The sequence below is a fragment of the Xyrauchen texanus genome, chromosome 34 (genome assembly GCF_025860055.1).
Source record: "Xyrauchen texanus isolate HMW12.3.18 chromosome 34, RBS_HiC_50CHRs, whole genome shotgun sequence".
Classification (NCBI taxonomy): domain Eukaryota; kingdom Metazoa; phylum Chordata; class Actinopteri; order Cypriniformes; family Catostomidae; genus Xyrauchen; species Xyrauchen texanus.
This window is the reverse complement of record NC_068309.1, coordinates 29,324,973-29,347,164: the sequence shown is the minus strand read 5'-3', so window position 1 is coordinate 29,347,164 and position 22,192 is coordinate 29,324,973. Positions and strand designations below refer to the sequence as shown.

Here is a 22,192-nt window from a genome sequence, read left to right as displayed (position 1 = left end):
GAGACACAGCACAATATAATTAAGCTATAACAAGTCAAAATTATGCCACAACTGATGGAATTAAACCACAAAACAATAGAAAAGACACAACACAATGGAAATAACTGTATATTTCTATACACAAATTTACGCATATTGAGGCAGGTGGGCTTGAGGCTGGTGGGCTTGAGGTCACCTCCTGTTGCTTCTGGCGCCTAGCCTGCTAGCTTCTTTAGCATCGCTTATCTATCTGTTTTCAGCTTTTAGAAATTAAGCCACAACCAATGGAATTAAACCACAAAACAATGGAAAAGCAATAACACAACAAGAGATAATTAAGCCACAACACAATGGAATGAAGCCACAGCACAATGAAAGTAAGCCACAACACAACAGAAAACCCACAACGCAACAGAAGAAAGCCACAACACAACAGAGTTAAGCAATAAAACAATTGAATTAAGCTACAACACGACATAATTAAGCTACAACACAACAGAAAAGCCACAGCACAACAAAATTAAGACAGAACACAACAGAATTAAGCCACAACACAACAGAAGACCCACAGGGCAATGGAAATAAGACACAACACAATGGAATGAAGCCACAACACAACGTAATTAAGCTACAACACGACACAATTAAGCTACAACACAACAGAAAGCCACAGCTCAACAACATTAAGACACAACACAATGGAATTAAGCCACAAAACGACAAAATTATGCCACAAAACAACAAAAAAGCCACAGTACAATGGAAATAATACACAACACAACGGAATTAAGCCACAACACAACAGAAGACACACAGGACAATGGAAATAAGACACAACACAATGGAATGAAGCCACAACACAACGTAATTAAGCTACAACACGACACAATTAAGCTACAACAAAACAGAAAAGCCACATCTCAATAAAATTAAGACACAACACAATGGAATTAAGTCACAAAACGACAAAATTATGCCACAAAAAAACAAAAAAGCCACAGTGCAATGGAAATAAAACACAACAGAATTAAGCCACAACACAACGAAAACAAGACACAACACAATGGAATTAATCCATAACATGTCAAAATTAAGGCACAACCACCGAAATTGAGCCACGGCCGATGGAATTAAGCCACAGGACGACAGAAAAGCACAACCAAAATAAGCCACAACACAATGGATTTAAGCTACAAATCCTTTGACAATGATGTTCTGAATACGAGCAGCCTTGTCCTGCATGTAATCACAGCCGTCCGTGTATCTTTTGACCAACAGCACGATTGCATGTGTCATATTGTCTTTATACTACAGGTCAACAAACAAGTAACTAATATTGACAACATAAACTTTATGTTACGAAGTCAAATAAATTGTTTTTTCATTCCGGTTCAGGCATTCCACACTGAAAATAATGACTTTGAGGTATGGTAAAATATATTACATTATGTAATTTATACATTGTAAAATCAAGATTAAGTTGGTATTAGAATAAATTGTGTAAAATTTACATAAGATATTATTGTAATAACTTAACTGAAAAGAAAGAGTACATTTTATCATATATTTACAAATACTATTTAATGTTTTATAGTTACAGCACATTCCCCTAAAAATACTAAGTAAATTTTTATCTGAAAAGCAAAGTGTGTTTGAATCCGCGCGCCTTTTTTTTACATCAAGATCCCGCTTGTTCAGTTGTGGCAGAGACGGTCGGTTTGTGATGTCGCTTTTACATGGCTGACTTATTTTCGGTAAGTTTTGACTTTTCTATTTTAGATTTGTGAAAAGAACTACGTGTTCATTTTGATGGTTTGATTATTGCATAGACGTTACGGTTCAAAATTAACTGAGTGTGAGTTTTGCCGGCATTATCGACTTCTATAAAGTTGAGACTGGTTAGTTAAAAACAGAGGGGATTAAATGTAGTTAGCCGCGTTCTTGTAGAAAAAGTCACCCAGTCTGGTTAACTTCAGAGTCATTTAATGTTAGCTGGCCGTGATTAAGCTCAAACTGTCATGTTGCGTTCTGTAAGGAAATTGGTGTTAACGTGCTGTCTGCCTGTGTGTGTATCACCTAGCTAACGTTATCATCTAGCTAACGTTAGCCTTATTTAAAAGCGTCTAGTCGTTTTTATGTCCACGGAAAATTTTGTAGCAAGTAATTTATCAAAGCTAGTCTGAACCAAAGAAGGAAAGTTTGAAAAATGCAGTATTAGATGGCAGGTGAACTTGAATACCAATTAAACATTGATGTTTAACGTTAGCAGCAAGTGCCTGTATGATGTCAGTTATTTTATTTTAGTGTGTTAACGGTATAAAGGTCACCCTTTAATGAAAATAAAAATGTAATGTTTTTAAAACCTAACATTAGACCACAGCCTTTTACGGCTAAAGTGAGGGAGGAGTTGGACTAATTGTTAGCCCAAAGTTAGCATCAGTAGTTTCAGCCCTGTGTATCTCAGTCTAGGAGCTGATGCAGGAACAGTTAACTTTGAATCCAATGGGCGCAAGCCCCTCCGCCTCGTTACCATGCCAATTACAGGTCCAAAACCGTCACAAACTCAATACTGTATTATAAGGCATTAAAACACAATGTAAATGAGAACTCAATGCAACAGTTTTTTTTCCCTCAACAGGTAACTGAACAGTACAGCAGTGCTTTGTGATATTAGTGACTGGTCTGACGCGGCAACATCAGTCTCATACAGGCAAGTAAATCTTTGTAACAATACTATAATATTGCTGCTCTTATTTTTCCCTGTTCTTTATTGTGTAATGTAATATGAATTGTAAATACACTTTTAGAGTATTATTTTAACATCACAAATTCTGTTCTGTCTGTTCTTTTACAGGGTGATCTTGTTCTCAGGAGTAACTAATAGACATCTGAGGTCAAGGGAGGAAGAGAGATTGATGCGTTTCAACACGTGTCATCAGGGAGAAAGAGTAGGCCTCCTTATTTTATGAAATGGTCTTGTAAAATTTGCAGTTTCAGGTCATCAAAACGTTTAGACCTCTTAAAACATTATAGATTGAAACATCTACACACTGGTCAAGGCCGATCACTGCCCTGCTTGTATTCAGACTGTCCTTGTTCATTTAAAGGTTGGGGTGCTCTTTGCACACATTTGTCCAGAGATCATACACAAACTGAACAGTCAGGGCAAGTTGTGTCATTTTCATGTCTTGTATGTAATTCATGTAGTTTTCACACTGAGAGACAATATTTTGAACACCTAGGAGTTCATTTAAAAAAGCACGAAACTGTTCATTGTGTTTTTCAAGATTGTGACTACAATACTAATATATATTCAACTTTTGCCTCGCATAAAAGTAGAAAGCACAATCCTCACTGCCTTGAAGATTTTAAACATACTGTATTTCAAACACATTCAAGTCAGGAAACAGCAGATAACAGCAGGTTGTTAGATGAAAATGAAGTGTCTTCTTATGAAACATTTGTGAAAGAGGGAGAAGATTTAGGTAAAGCCATTTTTGATGAGCTTTTTTCCTTATTACTTAAATTAGATTGCATCTTCAATGTGCCCAGTAGATGTATAAATGAGATTGTAGAGGAGCTTCAATTTATTACTTGTTCAGTATCTGCACCCATTATCAAAAGCATTGTCTATGACACATTTGAAGTCCATAACTGCGCTGTTGAAGAATTTGTAATCACAGATTTGGTAAAACGCATTTGCCAGTTAAATCCTATTAGTGTAGCCTTTAGTGAAGAAGGTCCTCTTGGCACAGCATATAAGAGAAATCAGTACTTAAAGGAACATTTCTCTATTGTTGAACCGTTGGAGTATATACTTGATGCAAAAGAGGGAATGACTTTCCAATATGTACCAATTTTGCAATCCTTGTCACAAATTCTGAAAAATAGTGATATTCAGGAGAAAGTGTTGAAGAGTACAAGACTTTGTGTTTCTTCCGGTCAGTATAGTAGTTTTCATGATGGTTCCCATTTCAAGGAAAACACATTTCTATCTGGAGAGGAGTTAAGACTTTCATTTCTACTCTACTCTGATGATTTTGAAATATGCAATCTTTTAGGAACCTCTCGTAAGAAGCACAAGGTAACAGGTGTCTATTGGGTGTTGGCTGATATTCCGACTGTATTAAGATCTACATTATCATCAATTTACCTAGCTGTTTTGTCCAAGGCTGATGACATTAAAACATTTGGCTATCCCAGAGTCCTTGAGCCATTATTAAGTGATTTGAAAAGCTTTGAAGAGGATGGTGTTTTTGTGCCCTGTTTGGGAAAAATCATAAAGGGTACTGTATTTTCTGTGATTGCAGATGATCTTGGTGCCCACTCAGTTGGGAGGTTTGTTGAAAGTTTCAGTGGGTTATATGTTTGCAGATTTTGTATTGGAGAGAGATCCCAGTTTCAAGAACTTGAAGTCAGGACAGGAGCATTCCCTGTTAGGACAAAGCCACAACACAAGTTGGACGTTGAATTAGCGCTGGATAGCAACACCCCTTGCCACGGAGTAAAAAGGCATTGTGCGATCACTCAAAGATTAAATCATTTTCACGTGACAACAGGCTATCCTCCTGATATTCTGCATGATTTACTTGAGGGCATTGTACCTGTAGAGTTGGCACTGTGTTTAGATGTCTTGATAAAGAAAAAATATTTTTCTCTTGAAGAGCTCAACAGAGTCATCAAACAGTTCCCATATAAGTGGAAAGATGAGACAAACTGCCCCCAAGGTATACCAGCAACCTTTGCCTCCCGTAAAACCATCGGTGGTAACACACATGAAAATTGGTGCCTACTGAGGCTGCTTCCACTTATGGTTGGTTGGAAAGTACAGGAAGAGGAACAGGCATGGCAGTTGTTGATGACACTCAAAGATGTTGTTGAGTTGGTTATGTCACCTACCCACACGGATGAAAGCATTGGTCACCTAGATAGTCTTATTGCTGAGCACAGACATAGATTTTTCAGTGTTTTTCCACAAGGGAAATTGATTCCAAAGCACCATTTTTTAGAGCATTACCCACAGCTCATTAAAGCATTCGGCCCACTTGTGTCATTATGGACGAAGAGGTTTGAAGCCAAGCACCGCTTCTTTAAGAGGATAGTGAGACAAGCTAGCTGCTTCCGTAACATTTTAAAGTCAATGGCAAAAAAACACCAGTCAATGATTGCATATCATCTCCATGGTTCAAATGTCAAAAAACCTGAAATCTCTGTATCAAAGATGTCAACAGTTCCATTAGAGGTTGTAAATGAGAACATACAAGATTTTGTATCACAGAAATTTCCTGGAGAGACAGTTGTTCATTTGACAAAGAAGGTAGACTTTCAGGGAACCAGTTATGGCATTGGCATGATGTTGGTGTATGGCTCCACTGGTGGGTTGCCTGAATTTGCTGAAATAATACAAATCGTCATTGTTCGTGACAGCTTGGTGTTTGTAGTGTAACTGCAAAGTGCATGGTACTGTGAGCATTTGAGATGTTTCAAGTTGGAGTCCACAAGCTTAGTCAAAGTACTCGCGCACCCACAACTCACTGACACATACACACTGGCTACCTATTCAGTGGAAGGCAATCGCATGGTATCTCTGAAACACCACATCTGCTTGTCAAACTAGGTAAAGTATAATTGTTTGTAACCGACTTGTGCCATATTATTATTATTATCCAATAACTTGTCAAAAAATAACTTTTTTTCCAGATTTAAATTTGTTTTAAATATATTAATTGTATACTTTTTTCTGATCTATGTAGAGCATTCATTAATCATAGGCTCTTGTGGGGAGATATCTTATTTGGTCTTATATAATAGAATCATGTCTTTGTTTTCTCTTGCAGTTGTATTTGGCCCACGGTTGTGATTATGTCTGCCCCAACTCAACTACGTGTTATCATTGAAGAGACCCAAGTTCACAAGTTAACCCTACCAGATGGAATCCCTAGCACTGTTGACGAATGACGAATTTTGGCAGCCGTACAGAATCACTTTCAACTCCAAGGGAGTTTTACTGTTATGTACATGGACAAAGATTTTGATGATCAGTTCTTCACCATTACGTCAACAGATGTCATTAAGAACAAAGACATAATCAAACTTGTTAGAAATGAACCTTCTTCTGTTATTCTCACATTGAGTCCCATCAATGAGGCTGCTGCCTCCTCTCCTTCATTGCCACTGGGTCTGTCATTCCAGGAAGACGGTTCCTCGGTTAGTTCATCCGACACCATCATTTTACCGAGGTCCCCAGAGTTTCGATCTGAACCGTGGCCAACTGTCTTTGAGATTCCCACCTTCTCATATAATGTTGAACTGCCCCTTCAAGCAGGAAATAAGGCCTATGAAACTGATGGCTCACTCCTTCAAAATCCGAGCATGAACTCTGACATACTTGAGAAACTTGCTGAAGCAATATTCCACTACACTGCCTATCCCTCTGGCCATCAAATACTGGCAGTTGTTGAAGCTCTGCTAAAAAAGCATCCATGCCTAAAAGAGCCTGGAACCTCATATTCAGGCATGTACGGTTGGCAGCAACGTCTTAAATATAAGATGGCTAATTACAGGTCCAAAATGAGAAGGCGTGAAGTTCCTTGTCCTGAACTTGATATCAACTCCTTGAAAAAGAAACCCCATGGTGAGAGAAATCCTGCAAAAAATTGCAAGCGACCAAAGAGGGCAGAGGTGAACTACCTTCCTCCACATCCAAGTGGAGAAACTAGCGACACTCTGGAGTTAGAGAGACAGGAGCTTCTTAACGAGGTAAAGAAGAAGAACAACAACAAGGTGATTCAAGAATATACAGACCAAAGTATGGTGGTGGACTGGTAGTTGGAGATGTGCCAGTTCACCTCCTGGGCACTGAACCTTTCCATTGGCAGCTCCCTCACTCTGACATCTCTCCATTAGTGCATGCATAGGCATAGCTTGTGTGTGTAATTCAGGCCTGTGTGTAGTAACAACTGTGTGAATTAATAAATTATACATTTTTATTAATATCTACAGGATTTAAACTCGGCATCAGACTATTTGGCCTAGTTCCTAATTTTGTACTTTTATATTTTTTTTGTCAATTCAGATCAAGGAGGAATTAAAGAGAATAACTACAGTTTCACTAGAGCAGAGCTTCATGTACAAACTTGACCACTACACAACAAAACTTATTGCCCTGATGATGGCCAAGGGAGGTGTCATCGGGTCCAAGCTGAGGCCGTTTATGGACAGACTTAGCCGGGTAGGCTTATTTAAAATAGTCATGCAGGGACTTCTCTCTCATACACACTCTCGCACTTACACACCAGGGAATCTTTAAAAAAAAAGTCTAAAATCCACAAGTAGATAAGTAAATGCATGTGTTTTTGACAGGTCATAAAAAACTGTATTGGATTGGTATATATATATATATATATATATATATATATATATATATATATATATATATATATGGTCTTTTAGAAAACTTAAATTTAACTTGTTAAAATCTGCAGAAAACTGCGCACACAAAAACTGCATGCAGGTATATATATATGCAGGACAACTCCTCCTGCTTGTAATGCGCACAGTATTGACACATTATCAGTCTGTTCACAGAACCAAAGCATTGAGATGAGACGTGAAACTGTCATCCGCAGCCTTATCCTGTACCTCGGCGAGAAAGAAGAAGAGCTATTTGAAGATTGCCAGGTGAAGCATGATTTTCTTTTTGTGTCATAAAAATTATTTTTAAGTGAAAGTGAAAGACACAAACATGAAGATTTTCCACTCAGCTATTGTCCAGATTATGTTGCAGTCACAACTTAAACGTAGTCTGGATATTACAAAGTCATAGGGTTTACTGGCACTGTAAATTTGCAGAGGCACACAATGTATGGTTTCGAACAACATTCATTTTGATTGCAGCTGCTGTCTTGCGCAATGTTCTACACATTTTTTTACTTGTGTTGACTCACTGTTAAAGACATTATACTAAATTTAACATAATATGAGTTCTGTTTAGTAATTTTATCAAGCATGTTCAATCTGCACTGATAATGAATATCTTTTGTATTTGTTTCTCAATAGAATTGTGTTCTTTCTTTCTTTATAAACTGTATGCAGGAGGACACCCGCAGTGATGCCGCCGAACACATCCTTAAGATACTGGTCGTCCATGGTGCTGATCGAGAGGATCCAGTCGATGTGTCCATCCTTTTGGAAGGCAGGGAGATGTTTCCAGGATGTGGCAGTACTGCTAAAGCTTGCACACTGCTGATGGGACTTATTTATTCCCTCAACCTGGCATACCCCCCAACACTGCGCTACACCTTTGAGGTGTTCCAGAAACTTTTCCTGGACTTGGATGGTGTTAAGATGTCCCCAAAAGTGCGATCTTTAAAGTTGAAGTTGCTTTCCTAAATGCCCTCAACATGGCACATGCTGTACAATTTATTTTTCTGTTAATGTTTATTAGAGGCAAAGGCCAAAGAACTATCCAGAACTGTTACCTAGTTTAAACTTTTGAAATGTTTTAATGTGTTACGGTTTTAAGAGCATAAAGAGCTTTTGGTGTCGGTTTGAATGCTGTTTTTGCATTGTTTCTGTGAATTGTAAGATTCTAATTGGATATTTGAAAAATATCATTACAGATCTGTTTTGGATGGAGAAGAATGGATTTTCCTTTTCTTTAGGGAATTTTGTTTATTTTTATTTTTTTACAGAACAGCAGATGCTTGAATGAGCATTAAGGAAAAGTGACCTGCATGTGCTCGTCATTAATCTCAGTTATGCCACTGTTGGCTGCTGAGGTTTAGTCGAACCGTACAAGGTTAATTCTACAGTTATTGTAAATTAGAGAGGGTACTGAATGTACCTTAACTAACTACTAATCAGTTGATGTGAAGATTACTGATTCATTGGTTAATTTAGAATGTTGACATAATAAACTGTTAAACCTAATTGTATTCATTTGTGATTTGTGATAACATATTTGATGCAGAGAAAACTATTAAATTTCTTTAGTAACACTTAAAAAAGCAACATTTACATGATAATAGTGAGTAATATAAATTAATAAAACTAAGTAATTCATAATGTGAAATGGACAGACATTATAAAATCTATTTAATTACTTCATAACAGTAAATATTACAGATTTATAAAATGTACTTGATATTTTCTCAACAGTGATGTTACTTTTAAAATTAAATTTACTTAATTACTTTTAATAAATACAACCTGCTAAGTTAAGTATAATTAAGTAACATTTACTTAATGTCTTCACAAATGTTAAATTTAGAGTTAAGTACATTTTACTTGATACTGGCAAGTAAGTTGTACTTGATATCACAGCAGTAAAAGTTAATGCAAATTGTTAGTGCAAATTGTTACAATGATTTTATCAAGTAAATCCTACAAGTTGTTTTTAACAGTGCAGTTGTTCCAATCCTAATGTTAACTGATTAGAACTAAATTAAATAACAGTTTAAAACATTCTTTTTAAAACAGTACTCTGTGCTAATCTAGCTCTCAGAACCAGCCTTACAGTTCAGGAATTTTGGCATGCAAATTGCATTTACCAAAAATGTTTTGGTGTGGTTGCGCCATTACTTAAATTGATAAAATTCCTTTAGTGAATCGGGTGCTTAACGCAGACAGCACATGCAAATAATCAACGTGACCTTGATGCTGCTCATTAGAGCTACTCTGAAAATGGGGACGAGATTTCTGGGTAGGTTAGAATTTTATTTTATTTTTTGCTGAGAATATAAACAACCAAAAGTAAAGAAGGGGGGAGAAGGGAAAAGTGGGTGAATGAACAAAGGCAGCATGTGACGGTGAATCTTTCTGGCTCTTTCGCTCTGAAATCGATGGTGGGTACAGGTAAAGGATAGGCGAGAAAATTATGAATTATTCAGGCAAGATTGCAGCAGCTGACAGAAAGGCCAAAAACTCTAGTGTGTTTCCACACGCCGCCATGTGGGAATCAACAAGCTTCTCTGGCGAGCCACAGTTTATACAGCATCAAGGTGTAAATTGATTTCCACCTCCAGTGTCACTGTGCTGGCTGTTTGATATTTATTGTGGAAGAGAATGTGAGAGAGAGATGAGAAAAAGAAGAATTGCAAAGAAGTGTATACTAAAAAAATCTCCTTTATCTGATGCTCTGACATTGAGGGGAGGGGAAGTTTAAAAGTGTTTTTAGAAACCGCAAAGGAAAGAGAGAGTGACATAGTGAGAAGGTCTTGAAGAATAAGCAGCAAGGGAAAAAAATGTCTGGATTTTAAACTCTTTCATGTGCAGGTGCATAATTCATTGTAAATTCTTCTGGTGCTACATTTAAGACATTGATCAAAGCATAGAAATTTGTTCCCGTAAAGGAGTAGTTAACTAAAAAAGTAGTTCAGTCCAAACACATAATGCTGTTATGCTTTCAGTGGAACACAAAAGGAGAATTAAAATCACATATGAGAATACATGGCCAGAACACCTTTTCAATTGCTGTACGAAAGCATGTGATTCTATATTGTGCATGGACAAGAAAAGGCAATGCACATTAATTTACATTACATTCACTCCCTCCCCTCTGACTCTGCACAAGTTAATGCAAATGCATTGCTACCAATGACCCAGCAAACATCAATGCTCAGCAGTCTTTAGAGAGCACAGTGACCTCTCTACAGAACATTATGACCAAAAGGACTTGTCACTGTGAGATTCAAGCATTCTTTGTTGTGAAATTGCCATGATTCACAAAAGCCAGAGCAAAAGGGCAACCAATTACATTGAGGTACCAATGTTTTGCATTCTTTACCTTTTAAGGTATGCACCTTATGGACCATTAACACCGAACATCGTCACTGCTGTTTTTCTATGTAAACATGAGCTGGATGGAAGTCTTTGAACTTTGCACCGAACAGCGTCTCGCTGTTTTACTGGTGTCTAATGCAGGAGAAGAGGGTTTTCTTCAACTTTTAAAAGTGTGTCTCGAGACACCTGCGTTTTGTTCCATTTGTTGCAATGCGTATAGCTTTTAAGCGCAAGGATGCGTTCGGTGTGAACAGCCCTTAATTATGTTTGTGCTTTTTTTCACTCAATACACATGAGCTAATTTGTCTGAGGGTGAGAAATTGGGTGAACTATTCCTTTTAAAACTGCCTTACCTTGCATGTGATTTTATAGCATTACATTGTAGGGGGCAACAATCACCTCGAACAACCTATTATAAATGATGCAATCATTTGTCAATTTGTTCAAAACATATAACGTGCTTTAAAATATGGCAAAGGAGAGATGCTGCCAATCAAATACTGTATATCTAAGCAGAGCCACATCTAAGCTGACTTGTCAGATACAGAGCAAGTTGTCAGTGTTTCCATGGAAATACATTTGGTCTGAATCCCATTCAAATTAAGAAGCAGCATTTAAATATGCTGAAGGATTACAACATTTAATTCCATGCCAATCCACCTTCAGTTAATCTATTGGAGAAGAGCCTGTGATCATACATAATGCATGGTCGTAGGCTAGTATCATCCTACGACTGTATGCATGCAGCGGAAGAGAAAATATCAAAGTGAAAATGTTGCAAACTAAACTTGTATAAAATGCTCTGTTATAGATGTATATACAATAAATATAGAAAATAAGAAATGTAGCATTTTATGTTTTTGATAACATATGGAAATTACATTTTAATTTATTGTTTACACATACACATTCTATAACCACACTGCAAAATAAATAAATGAATTCATTCTCAGTATTTGTGTCTTTTTGACCAGTAAACATATCAAAACACCCTTAAAACAAAATACTGTACATTTATTAAAATAATTATTACAATTTTGGTTTATGCTTATAACAATAAAGATGATAAAATAATGTAGTAATGAACTCTTAATGCTATTTGATGTACAAAACAAGCCCATATGGGACTTCAATTATCAATTATTTTTCAGCCTAGTTAAAGCGCATCTTAATTACTACAGAAGCACGTCATGTCTTAACTTATCACCAAAACACAGAATGAGACGCTTTGTCTGCAAGCTTTTCATGTGGAGTTCAAAGTGGTGCTTGATGCTGGTGCTGGTACTGATACCCTGACCTGAATCATGGACGCAGCTTCACTATGGCTGTAGCAAAGCAGATAGTCATAAACTACTGGTTGATTAATATTGTGAGAGTTAAGACATTTAATGCCAATTACAATAAAAATGGACATGAGCTAATTTGTCTTTCAATAAAAATGCAACCTATGGGAAGCCTAGTGAAACATTTCAATTAGTCAAACTTCCAATAAGACTGTTTATTGTTACTTGAATTGGTGCGATTTTAGTTCATTTCTATCATTATACTGTAGAAGGCTTTGTATTGTGTCAAGGCACTGGTGAGTTTGTTCATTATTTTTGGATGTTTTGTCATTTGCATGATCGCCATTTCCATGGGAACATTAATTGTTCCTGGGGGAGTGCTGATCTGGCCACTGATTAGCATGCAGAGCAACACCTGTTGTCCTCTAATTCACTCCCTTCTTTAGCCCGTCGTGTTCTGGGTATCTTGGCTAGATTGTTGTTTGATGTTGAGTACTAACCTCATTCTCTCTTCCTAGTTGGTCCTGACTCGTGTATCTGCTGGTTGCCCATGTGTTAGGTGTGTGATTGCCTCCAGTACTGCTTCGAGTCAGCTGGTCTTCCACTGAGGATACCTCGTCTCTGCCCGCATGTCGGGAGTTAAGTTTGCTCAACTCTGCTGGGCATTGTTCTGCATCTCACTAGCTTCTACGAATCTGTTCCTGACTTCCACAATGCACACACTCATCCAATGAACACACTCTTCACAGATTGTCCCTTGCACGCCATTGGAGATCACTTCCCGCTGCTGCAGCCAGTGTCGGGACTGCTCATCATCAATGTTAATAAATCCTTTGAACTGTTCCTCTGCTCTTGGGTCTGTTTGTCTCACTATCGTTCATTACATATGGATAATGTTAATAAAGCATTATATTGTCACATTGTTTTGTGTTCTTTTAAAAAAGACAACAACAGTTTATTATAAGCAAAAAATTATTGACATGCAGACATTGAGAAAATTTGTTAAGAACAAGTGCTACAACTTTGTAGATTGCTTCTTTGTGTCTTTCTCTCTGGTAATGTGTTTCCTCAAAGACAAGATAATATGTTGCACCCTCTTGGATTCAACATAAACTCACAGGAAGCCCATTTTGCTCAGATAACAAGTGATAGCCCCATCACTGCTATAGCCCATATGTACCCTCAGATAGCTATCGGTGGAATTGCCTTTCAGCTTGCTAGAGGCTCCATCTTGTGATCTGATCGAATTTTCAAAGTCAGAGAAGCTGTCTCTAGATCATCCATCATAGGAACATGCCATTCCTTGAGAGTGCAGGGAGAAATTGGTGAAGAGAGGCAGAATAAGCATTCTAGATCCAGTTCATCTGAGCTGACCCTCACACAGTAGATTATAGAGGCTTCATAATTGCTTCCCTAGTGTACCATCACAAATAGAAGTGCTAAATCAAGTGATTGCATTGCACAGGTTTTCCAGGACATTGCTTCTCTATTCCAAAACCTACTTGGGCATAATTTTAAGGCATCATAAGTGTGCACCCAGTACAAAGGCTGTTCTTAAGTGGTTGGCAGCATGACTTACTGTCCCAGTGATGGCTGATAACATGAGAAAAATTTTACCAAAAAAATATATATAACAAAAAAAAAACAATAATTCAATATCAAATATTATATAAACAATAATTAAATCTAAGAGGTTCTAAATCAGTTAGGGTGCTGCCTATATAGGCAGTGGACAACTATGCAGCTTACAAGGTCTTGGAATAGAGCATGTGAATCACATGAGTGTGAACATATTTTGCAAAGTTAACAAAATATGCTGCTGTGTTTTTAGTGGAAAAGCTGACCAATATATAATCTTCTTACCAATATTCTTGATCATCTGTTCACTATTGTGAATTAGGCTGACTCAGCTGCACACACATTTAAGGTCTTTATTCAAACATGATGAAAATAATTGCTGACTGACCAAGCTCCAGCCAGCAGGTGAGTGTTGCCTCGCTTGACTGTTGTAAATGACAAAAAACAATCATGTGGACTTTCAGTGACAAGGCTGCTGAGGAGACAAAATGTACTGCTTCTGTTTGAATTTGACTGCAAAGCTGATTGGCAGTCCTTTACAAGATACTGCCAACTCTCTTCTCTCTAACATACATGTTCTGTTGAGATTGACTTTACTTTTTGATTTCACTGTTAATTTGGTGACAAAAGGTAGAAATTTTTGTTGCTGAAATCAGTCTATGCTTACTGAACTTTGAACTACTGGCTTTCAACAAAACTGGAAGTGTTGTTAAACTTACACTTACATTTATGTATTTGGCAGACGCTTTTATCCAAAGTGACTAACAGAGCCCTTATTACAGGGACAATCCCCCAGGAGCAACCTGGAGTTAAGTGCCTTGCTCAAGGACACAATGGTGGTGGCTGTGGGGATCGAATCAGCGACCTTCTGATGAACAGTTATGTGCTTTAGACCACTAAACCATCACCACTCCATACTTATAAATGTATGAGCATGTGTGAAATGTCCACAGGTTGGTCTCAAAAGAAAGATGTATTTTTAGTTATAAAAGATTTCCCAAACCCCAATCCTAAATCTAATGGTTAGCATAGTAAAAATAAAGTTTTTACAGCGGAAATCCAACCTCTGAATCGCGTTCACCAATATTTACATGAGCATGATTACTTACTGGACCAGGTTTAATTCAAACCTATCAGTATCACCACAGGGAGAGGTGAAGAACTGGTACAAACATTTCTTATGGGGGATGGCACTTGTTAGTAATTAAATAATTGACAATTTCCTGTGTGATCATGTTGTTCTGAATCAAAGTGCACATTGTATCAACCAAGTATCTTTTAAAAGCAACTTTGTTTGCAGGTTATAAATGGGTACTAAAAACAAACAGAACATGGGCCATACCATTTCCTGGTGTAAATGATCACTGGTTTGCTGTGTGCATTTGCTCATGGAAGACATGTATGTTAAGGTCTTTCTCCCCTTCAATCTAAGACGGGCAATCAGTATTCTATAATATTCTGTGGGTGTCACATTTATGACTCTTACCACCCCAAAGACTTTATTGAATCAGGGCCCAGGATGATTGAATAACCTTGCATTTCAAGGAACAACATCAAAGTGAAGTGTCCACGTCAAGGTCTTTATAGATTCCTCAACACACACAAGGAAATTAATTAAATAAAAAATGAAATAAAAACAAATCAAAACTCCCACAAGGGGGAAAACAAACATAAACAACCCCGTAAGGGAAAATGAATAAGGGCTGGGGCAGAGTGTAACAAGGAATCAGAACCAACAGATCGAACAGGAACAGGGCTGATAAATAGGACCGACATGAATGAGACAAACAAACAAGAACGAATGGAACACACAAGACTGGAAACTAGACATTCCCAAAACGGGAACATCAAACAATACACAAGACAAAATGAGAACTAACATAAAACAGTACACACAACAGAAAGGGAGGGAAGTTAAGGAAAGGAGTTGGGTACAGAGGCCTGGGAGGAGGTCTCAGGGCAAAGGTGGGGTCTGGCGGCCTGGGAGGAGGCGTAAGGGCAGAGGCAGGGTCTGGTGGCCTGAACAGCCTCTGTGGCCGGAAGCACTGGCAGCAACTGGGGAACAGGAGCCCTTCTTCTCCTCTTCTTTGCAGAGGGAAGTACTACTGCTGTAGCAGCCTCCACCTCTTGGTGGTCAGCAGCAGTGGGCTTGGCCGAGGCATCCACTTCTGTGTGGTGGGTTCCCTCGTCCTTGTGTTGGGATGAGGATTGAATGTCCCTCGAGGCACTGGCCGTGATGTTCTCCTCTCATTTAAGGGCAAGCCTGACTGCCTCAGGAAACTCTACATCCTCACCCCATTCTGGCACAAAGGATATAACTGGCTTGTTCAGACCTGCCCAAAAGAGATCGATTAGGCAGGTCTAATCGTATCTGCATAACCAGTGCTGTGCACTGGCAGACATTTGAAAAAGAACAAATGTCAATAACAGACAGACATGACGCATGAGTGTCCGGATCCTGACACAGACTGAAAACGAACCAGACAGGAAGTTAGGATCCAGACCCGTGCTCCCGACATAAAACAAGATAGACCGAAGAGCTCACGGAAAGACAGACAATGAAACACAAAACAGACATGTGATGATAATGCCACGGTCCTGTCAGACAAAACCCCAGACTGACAGAGTGACAGGACCATGACAAAAAGACATAAATTGGTTAACAAGTAGTTACCGTAAAATATCTCGTAAAATGTTTAATATATATTTAAAAAGACAATCCATTTAGTTTTAAGGTAAAATATTGTAAAAATGAAAATTTTGTTGATGTAAAAAGCATGATTTTCCCATATAATTAACAGATAAAATGCATATTATGTTTAACTTGAGAGTACATTTTTAGGGTAAATTATTGTTAAAATAATGGTAAAAACACAGGCCGTTCCCACAATTCCCTGCATGACTCATTACATTGAATTATATTTTAAGGGAATAGTTATGTTTCTTCTTATTTTTAATATCAGTTATGCACTTTGGGGTGTTCTGTATTATATTTGATGTAGTTTACTTCATGTTTATTGCATAATTTTCATTTCACATGTGTTACCCTGATGGTGTTAAGTGTTTGTGTGATTGACACTGAGCACTCTCTCTTCCTGTTTATTAGTCATTGCTCCTGGAAGAAACACTAATGATGAACTTCATGTCATCATGTGCACTTCTGTAATTACTACGGTGTTTAACAACATTATAAATTGAAAAGCAGATTTGTACAGTTTCAGAAGGTTACTATATTACATTTAACATATAGTAATATAAACAACGGTACTGGGCAGTAAAATATACTGTAAAAACAACTGTTTTAAACTGTAATATTTACAGGTTGTTCTCTGAAGTTGTTTACAATGTTACTGTATTTTTATATAATTATTCTGGCAACAACAGCTGCCAGTTTTTTTTTTTTTTGTAAAAACAACAGAAATGTTTTTATAGTGTAGGGTGTCACCTAAATTATTTATCTTTCTGTTTCTGCTCTGCTACAGTGGCTGTAAATTCAGTATGGTGAAAATCTTCCTTTTGGAGTAAAGTCAGGGCCTTTCACAGGTGAATATGTATACTGATGACTTACAATACCATGGTGAATCTTTTGCTCCATTGATTTTTAATCATTGGTTGATATTGTAAGTTTCAGTGTCTATGCAAACATACAAAATATGTATGTGTAAACATTATGTACGAATATCATATACTGATAATATCACCCTTATATGATCAGTGTTGGGTAATTTATTTAAAAAAAGAATTCCACTACAAATTCTAATTACTTTTATATAATTTGCAATCAAATTACTGATTATTTCATTGTAAAAGTAATCACATTACTAATTTAGTTAATTCTAAAACAGTTTTCACAAAAATTATTGATTTTCCAGTCAACAAATTCAAAGTAATCTCAATATTTCCTGGTTCACTGTCCCACACCTTTCAGCAGTCACAGTAACACAAACAGATGCACATTTGAAAATATTAATTAATATTTTAAATGTATTATACATAAATATTTAGCTTGGGATATATGCTATATTATCTGATGGTTATCAATATGCAGTATATCAGGATTTCATCTTTTCAAACATATTTCTCAACATAACTTTGGTAAAGTGCATACCTGTCAACACTCCCAGTTATCCTGGGAGTCTCCCGTATTTCACACCCATCTCACGCCCCCCTCCCGTTTTGTTATTTCTCCCGGGAAACTCCCGTATGGCCCAAACCTCGTTATATGAATAATCACATCAATATATTATTCAAAGGTTGTCCAGTTGCCAGATCTTGTATGACACGCATACTACTCACATAATCGACACATCATACAAATTTCAACCCATTTGTGACCTCCCCAATCCCACCTCTCCCGCTCAGAGATCTCCCGGATTTTGATACCCAAAATTTGACAGGTATGGTAAAGCGTGAGCAACAGGGTTACTTAAAGTGGGTCGCGCACCGGACACGTCAGGCAGACAACATGGCGTGTTCTAAAATTTGAAACAATCATTTTCTATGAAGGTGTACCCACACAACACAGGCTTGCCATCTCATGAGGCTGTTAAAAATTCTGCAGCGCCAAGGAACGCAACTCACACAGTTTTTCATTACATTCAACTCAAATAATTATCAAAGGACATAAATTATTTACTCTAGTTATTACTGAATAATATACTGTGTATAAGTATCTTTCAAACAGCCTACATAATGTTTCAATGATTTTCAATCACTGTTTTGTGTTTTGTCTTCCATTAGATTCTGGAAACCATTTTGGTAACTATATAGTCTACTTGATATAAATGCACTGTTGACAAAGGTATTATTTATGAATTCCTGATGTAATTGCGATCGCTTCTCTCTCGTGCTTGCAGGAGAACAGTCGGTAGGAAAGCTTGAAGGTGTCAATGGTAATTATTTTACAGCAGTGTAGGCACACGCTGTGTTCACGCACGTCATAAACAGGGCTGTCATCCAATTACGTAAGACCGCACCTTTTAATGCACCCTTTAAATATATTCCTCCTCCTGCGTTTGATTTGTTTCCGCATCGTCCTGCATTCTGTTTGTTCATCTCTCTCCATGTTTGTTTGTTCGTCTCTCTCTCACTATCAGTCTCACCTTCAGCCAAGTGGAGCATTTCATTTGCATACCAGGATATAGAAACATTACTACAAATTTAACTTTATTTCGTCGCCACAATATATATGGCCATTGCATCTAGCCCTATTGGATACTACAATATTAAGATCTGTACTCATACTTTGACTACACAAACAGATATTTCCCATTGTGTAGAAAGGAATTTCTTAGTTAAGATTGAAGTAGCAGACTTTAACGTTGACCTGGAATAAAGGCCAGGTGTTGGAATCCTATTATCTGGAAAGCATGTGTCACAAATGTATTGTCACCGGGATTTACACACTCTAAATACTGAATACTCCTTACCACCAACAAACAATTCTCAAGCAAAATGTTGACAGTAAGTGCAGAATGTGCCATCAACAAGCGGAGCATATCAGCCGCATCATCTGTGGTTTCTCCATGTTAGCACCGACTGAATACATGCATTGGCATAATAAGATCACATACGCTCTGGTCAGTGTTAAAAGAACTGGGCCTGAGCATACCTGATTACTGGTCTGAGCACCAGCCAGAGAAAATTGTGAATATGGAAGATGCCATTATTATGTATGACATGGCGGTGCAGATGGATTATACTATAGGGGCAAACCAACTATACATCATCTTCTATGATAAGAAGGGAAAGCGGTGGCTACTTATTGATGTAGCTGTGCCAGATGACATGAATATATCTCTCAAGGAACCAAAAAACAATCAACAAATTAGATTAGATTAGATTAGATTAGATTAGATTAGATTAGATTAGATTAGATTCAACTTTATTGTCATTGTGCAGAGTACAAGTACAAGGACAATGAAATGCAGTTTGCATCCAACCAGAAGTGCAAAAAAGCAGAAAGGTGCAATGTGATATTCAAGTGTAGACAGGTGGTGCAAAGGCAGGACAAGAAATATATTGCAGTGTTATGAGAGCAGAATAAATATGGCTATGTAATATGAACAGTGTATGAACAACATGTACAGATATGTGCAATGTAGTAGCAGTGACATTAAAATAGTAGTAAGAATAATATAGATATATGAAGTGTATTAGCAGAATATATAATAAGAAAAACAGAGTAAATATGGATATTCTGTATGAACCATATAGACAGATGTGTACAGTATGTACAGCTATGTGCAGTGTGGTAACATTATAAGAGCAGTAATAATAAGTGTATGTGCAGGATGAATAGTATGAAGAGCAGTAGAATATGGCTATGTATAGGTGTAATTACAGTATGTACATTTTTAAATAAATAAATAGAACAAAATGGGTGGGATAGGGTAGTGCAAAGTGTCCGGGGGGGGGGTCCACTGCCCAACGCATCGTTTAAACACGTTGGGCATGTTTAAAGCACGCGGGGACAGCTGCTTGGTCTAGTGACAGATTAAATATATCAGTCCAAACCTCAGTCAGGTGCACGGCACAGGCCCTGAGTACGTGTCCGGGGATACCATCAGGACCAGGAGCCTTGCATGCATTAATTCTGTTCAGTGCCACACACACATCAGTGGTGGAGAGGGTGAAGGGCTGGTGAACTGCAGAGACCACAGCCTTTATGGCCACTTCCTTGCGAAGCGGCCATAGAAGTGGTTCAGCTCATCAGGGAAGGAGGTGTCGGTGACAGGGGGGTGGAGTTAGTAGCTTTGTAGTCGGTGATAGCCTGAATGCCTTGCCACATGTGTCGTGGGTCAGAGTTGTTCTTGAAGTGATCCTCAATCCTTAGCTTGTGGTTGTGCTTGGCCTTTTTGATGCCCCTATTCAGGTTAACCCTGGATGAGCTATAGGCTTGAGCATCACCTGATCTGAATGCAATGTCTCATGCTTTCAGCAGGAGTCTGACCTCACTGTTCATCCATGGCTTCTGATTAGGGAAAGTGGTAATCCGTTTGAGGGTGGTGACACTGTTGATGTTTGAGTTGATACAGTCCAGAACGGAAGAGGCATATGAATCAATGTCCGTGTGGGAGTCGTGGGTGGCCACACTTTGACTGTCCTTACTGTTGGTTTCACATGTTTGATGAGTGCTAAATACTTGGGTAGTAGAAACAAAGGGGGAGGGGAGCAGCTTTGTATGCATCAGCTATATTTGTGTAGACTTGGTCTAAAATCTTTCCTCCTCTTGTGGGGCATGATGCATTTTGATGGAATTTAGGCAGTACAGTCTTTAAATTCAAGTGGTTGAAGTCACCCGCGACAATGTAGGCTGCCTCGGAATGCAGAGTTTGTTGTTTACTGATAGCAGAATGCAGTTCTTTCATGGCAATCTTAGCATTAGCATCCGGTGGTATGTAGGCTGCTGTTACTACAGTTGATGTAAACTCTCTGGGCAAATAGAAAGGTCGACACTTAACCATGAGATACTCAAGGTTAGCTGAGCAGTGACTCTCAGTGATAGTGGTGTCCGTGCACCATGTTTTGTTAACATAAATGCACAAACCCCCACCTCAGGTCTTACCGCAGTCATCAGCAATTCTGTCCTCATGGAGGAGGCAGTGTCCAGCTAGCTCGATAGCACTGTTGGGTATTCCGCTGTTAAGCCAAGTTTCTGTGAAAATCATGATGTTGCAGTCCATAATCATTCTGTGTGTGTTGATCCGCAGCCGCAGTTTATCCATTTTGTTCACCTGCGAGCGAGCGTTGGTGAGGAAAAGGCTTGGAAGAGCAAGTCGATGTGGAGTTAGCTTTAGCCTCGCTCGAATTCCACGGCGTGACCCTCTGCAGCATTGTTTGCTTGTCTGTCTGAAGAGCCCTCCAGTCCGTGTGGGGATGTTCGGAGGTCCCGTTGGTTTAGCAATCTCTGGAAGTACCCTAATAACGATGTCAGAATTGCAGGAACCAAGAGTTCCTGTCGGGTGTACGATATGTATGCTAAACTGTTTTTACCGATATACATTATACTTGAGATAAACAAGCATATTACCACTAATTTGCAGAATCGTCTCAGGTTACATGTGTAACCCTTGTTCCCTGAAAAAAGCGGAACGAGATGCTGCGCTGCTAAGCGCTACGGGGAACAACTCTAGCTGTGAGCCGAACTGAATAATGTGTGCAACACGTCAATGAACATTGACCGGAATTTATAGCCTCAGCTGATGAAATCATTAGATGCACCTGCGGCCAGGCAATAAATGGATACGTCACCAGGTGTCGTCAGATACTTCTTTTTGAAGAGCAGTCCTGGGACGTCCCAGTGCGGCAAAGCAGTGCAGCATCTCGTTCCGCTTTTTTCACGGAACAAGGGTTACACATGTAACCGAGACGTTCCCTCTACAAAAAGCTTCACTACGATGCTGCGCTGCTAAGCGCTACGGGGAACGCAATACCCACGCCACCGCACTTGGGGCTGTCCGGACCCCTACGGTTGTGCAGTGTACTCACAAAAACGCGAGAGGTCTCAGACATGAGCTTGAGATGTCGACTCAAGGGCATAAGAGCCCGGAGTAGCATAAACATCTAAA

The 22,192-nt window shown here is 38.5% G+C and overlaps 2 protein-coding genes across 5 annotated transcripts in view; one reads left to right on the top strand and one right to left on the bottom strand.

The window, feature by feature from the left end:
- LOC127628164 (delta-sarcoglycan-like) overlaps positions 1-22,192 on the bottom strand; it is a 318,609-nt gene that overhangs the window by 66,584 nt on the left and 229,833 nt on the right. The gene's annotated exons all lie outside the window — the stretch shown is intronic.
- On the top strand, positions 2,874-8,849 carry LOC127628167 (uncharacterized). Of its 2 annotated transcripts, none has more exons than XM_052104894.1 (4): positions 2,874-2,927; positions 7,055-7,210; positions 7,567-7,659; positions 8,074-8,849. In XM_052104894.1, exons 1-4 carry the CDS (start codon positions 2,895-2,897, stop codon positions 8,368-8,370), a joined length of 579 nt encoding a protein of 192 aa, XP_051960854.1. In that variant the 5' UTR covers positions 2,874-2,894; the 3' UTR covers positions 8,371-8,849. The 2 variants fall into 2 exon arrangements, with proteins under 2 accessions (XP_051960854.1, XP_051960853.1); XM_052104893.1 differs by lacking the exon at positions 2,874-2,927 and adding an exon at positions 6,408-6,762.

Bases quoted from the DNA above. Each gene is read 5' to 3' on its own strand.
- LOC127628167 (XM_052104893.1), top strand. From the start codon at position 6,496: ATGTACGGTTGGCAGCAACGTCTTAAATATAAGATGGCTAATTACAGG. The intron at 7,211-7,566 runs GTAGGCTTATTT...GTCTGTTCACAG, and splicing joins TTATGGACAGACTTAGCCGG to AACCAAAGCATTGAGATGAG. The intron at 7,660-8,073 runs GTGAAGCATGAT...AACTGTATGCAG, and splicing joins AGCTATTTGAAGATTGCCAG to GAGGACACCCGCAGTGATGC.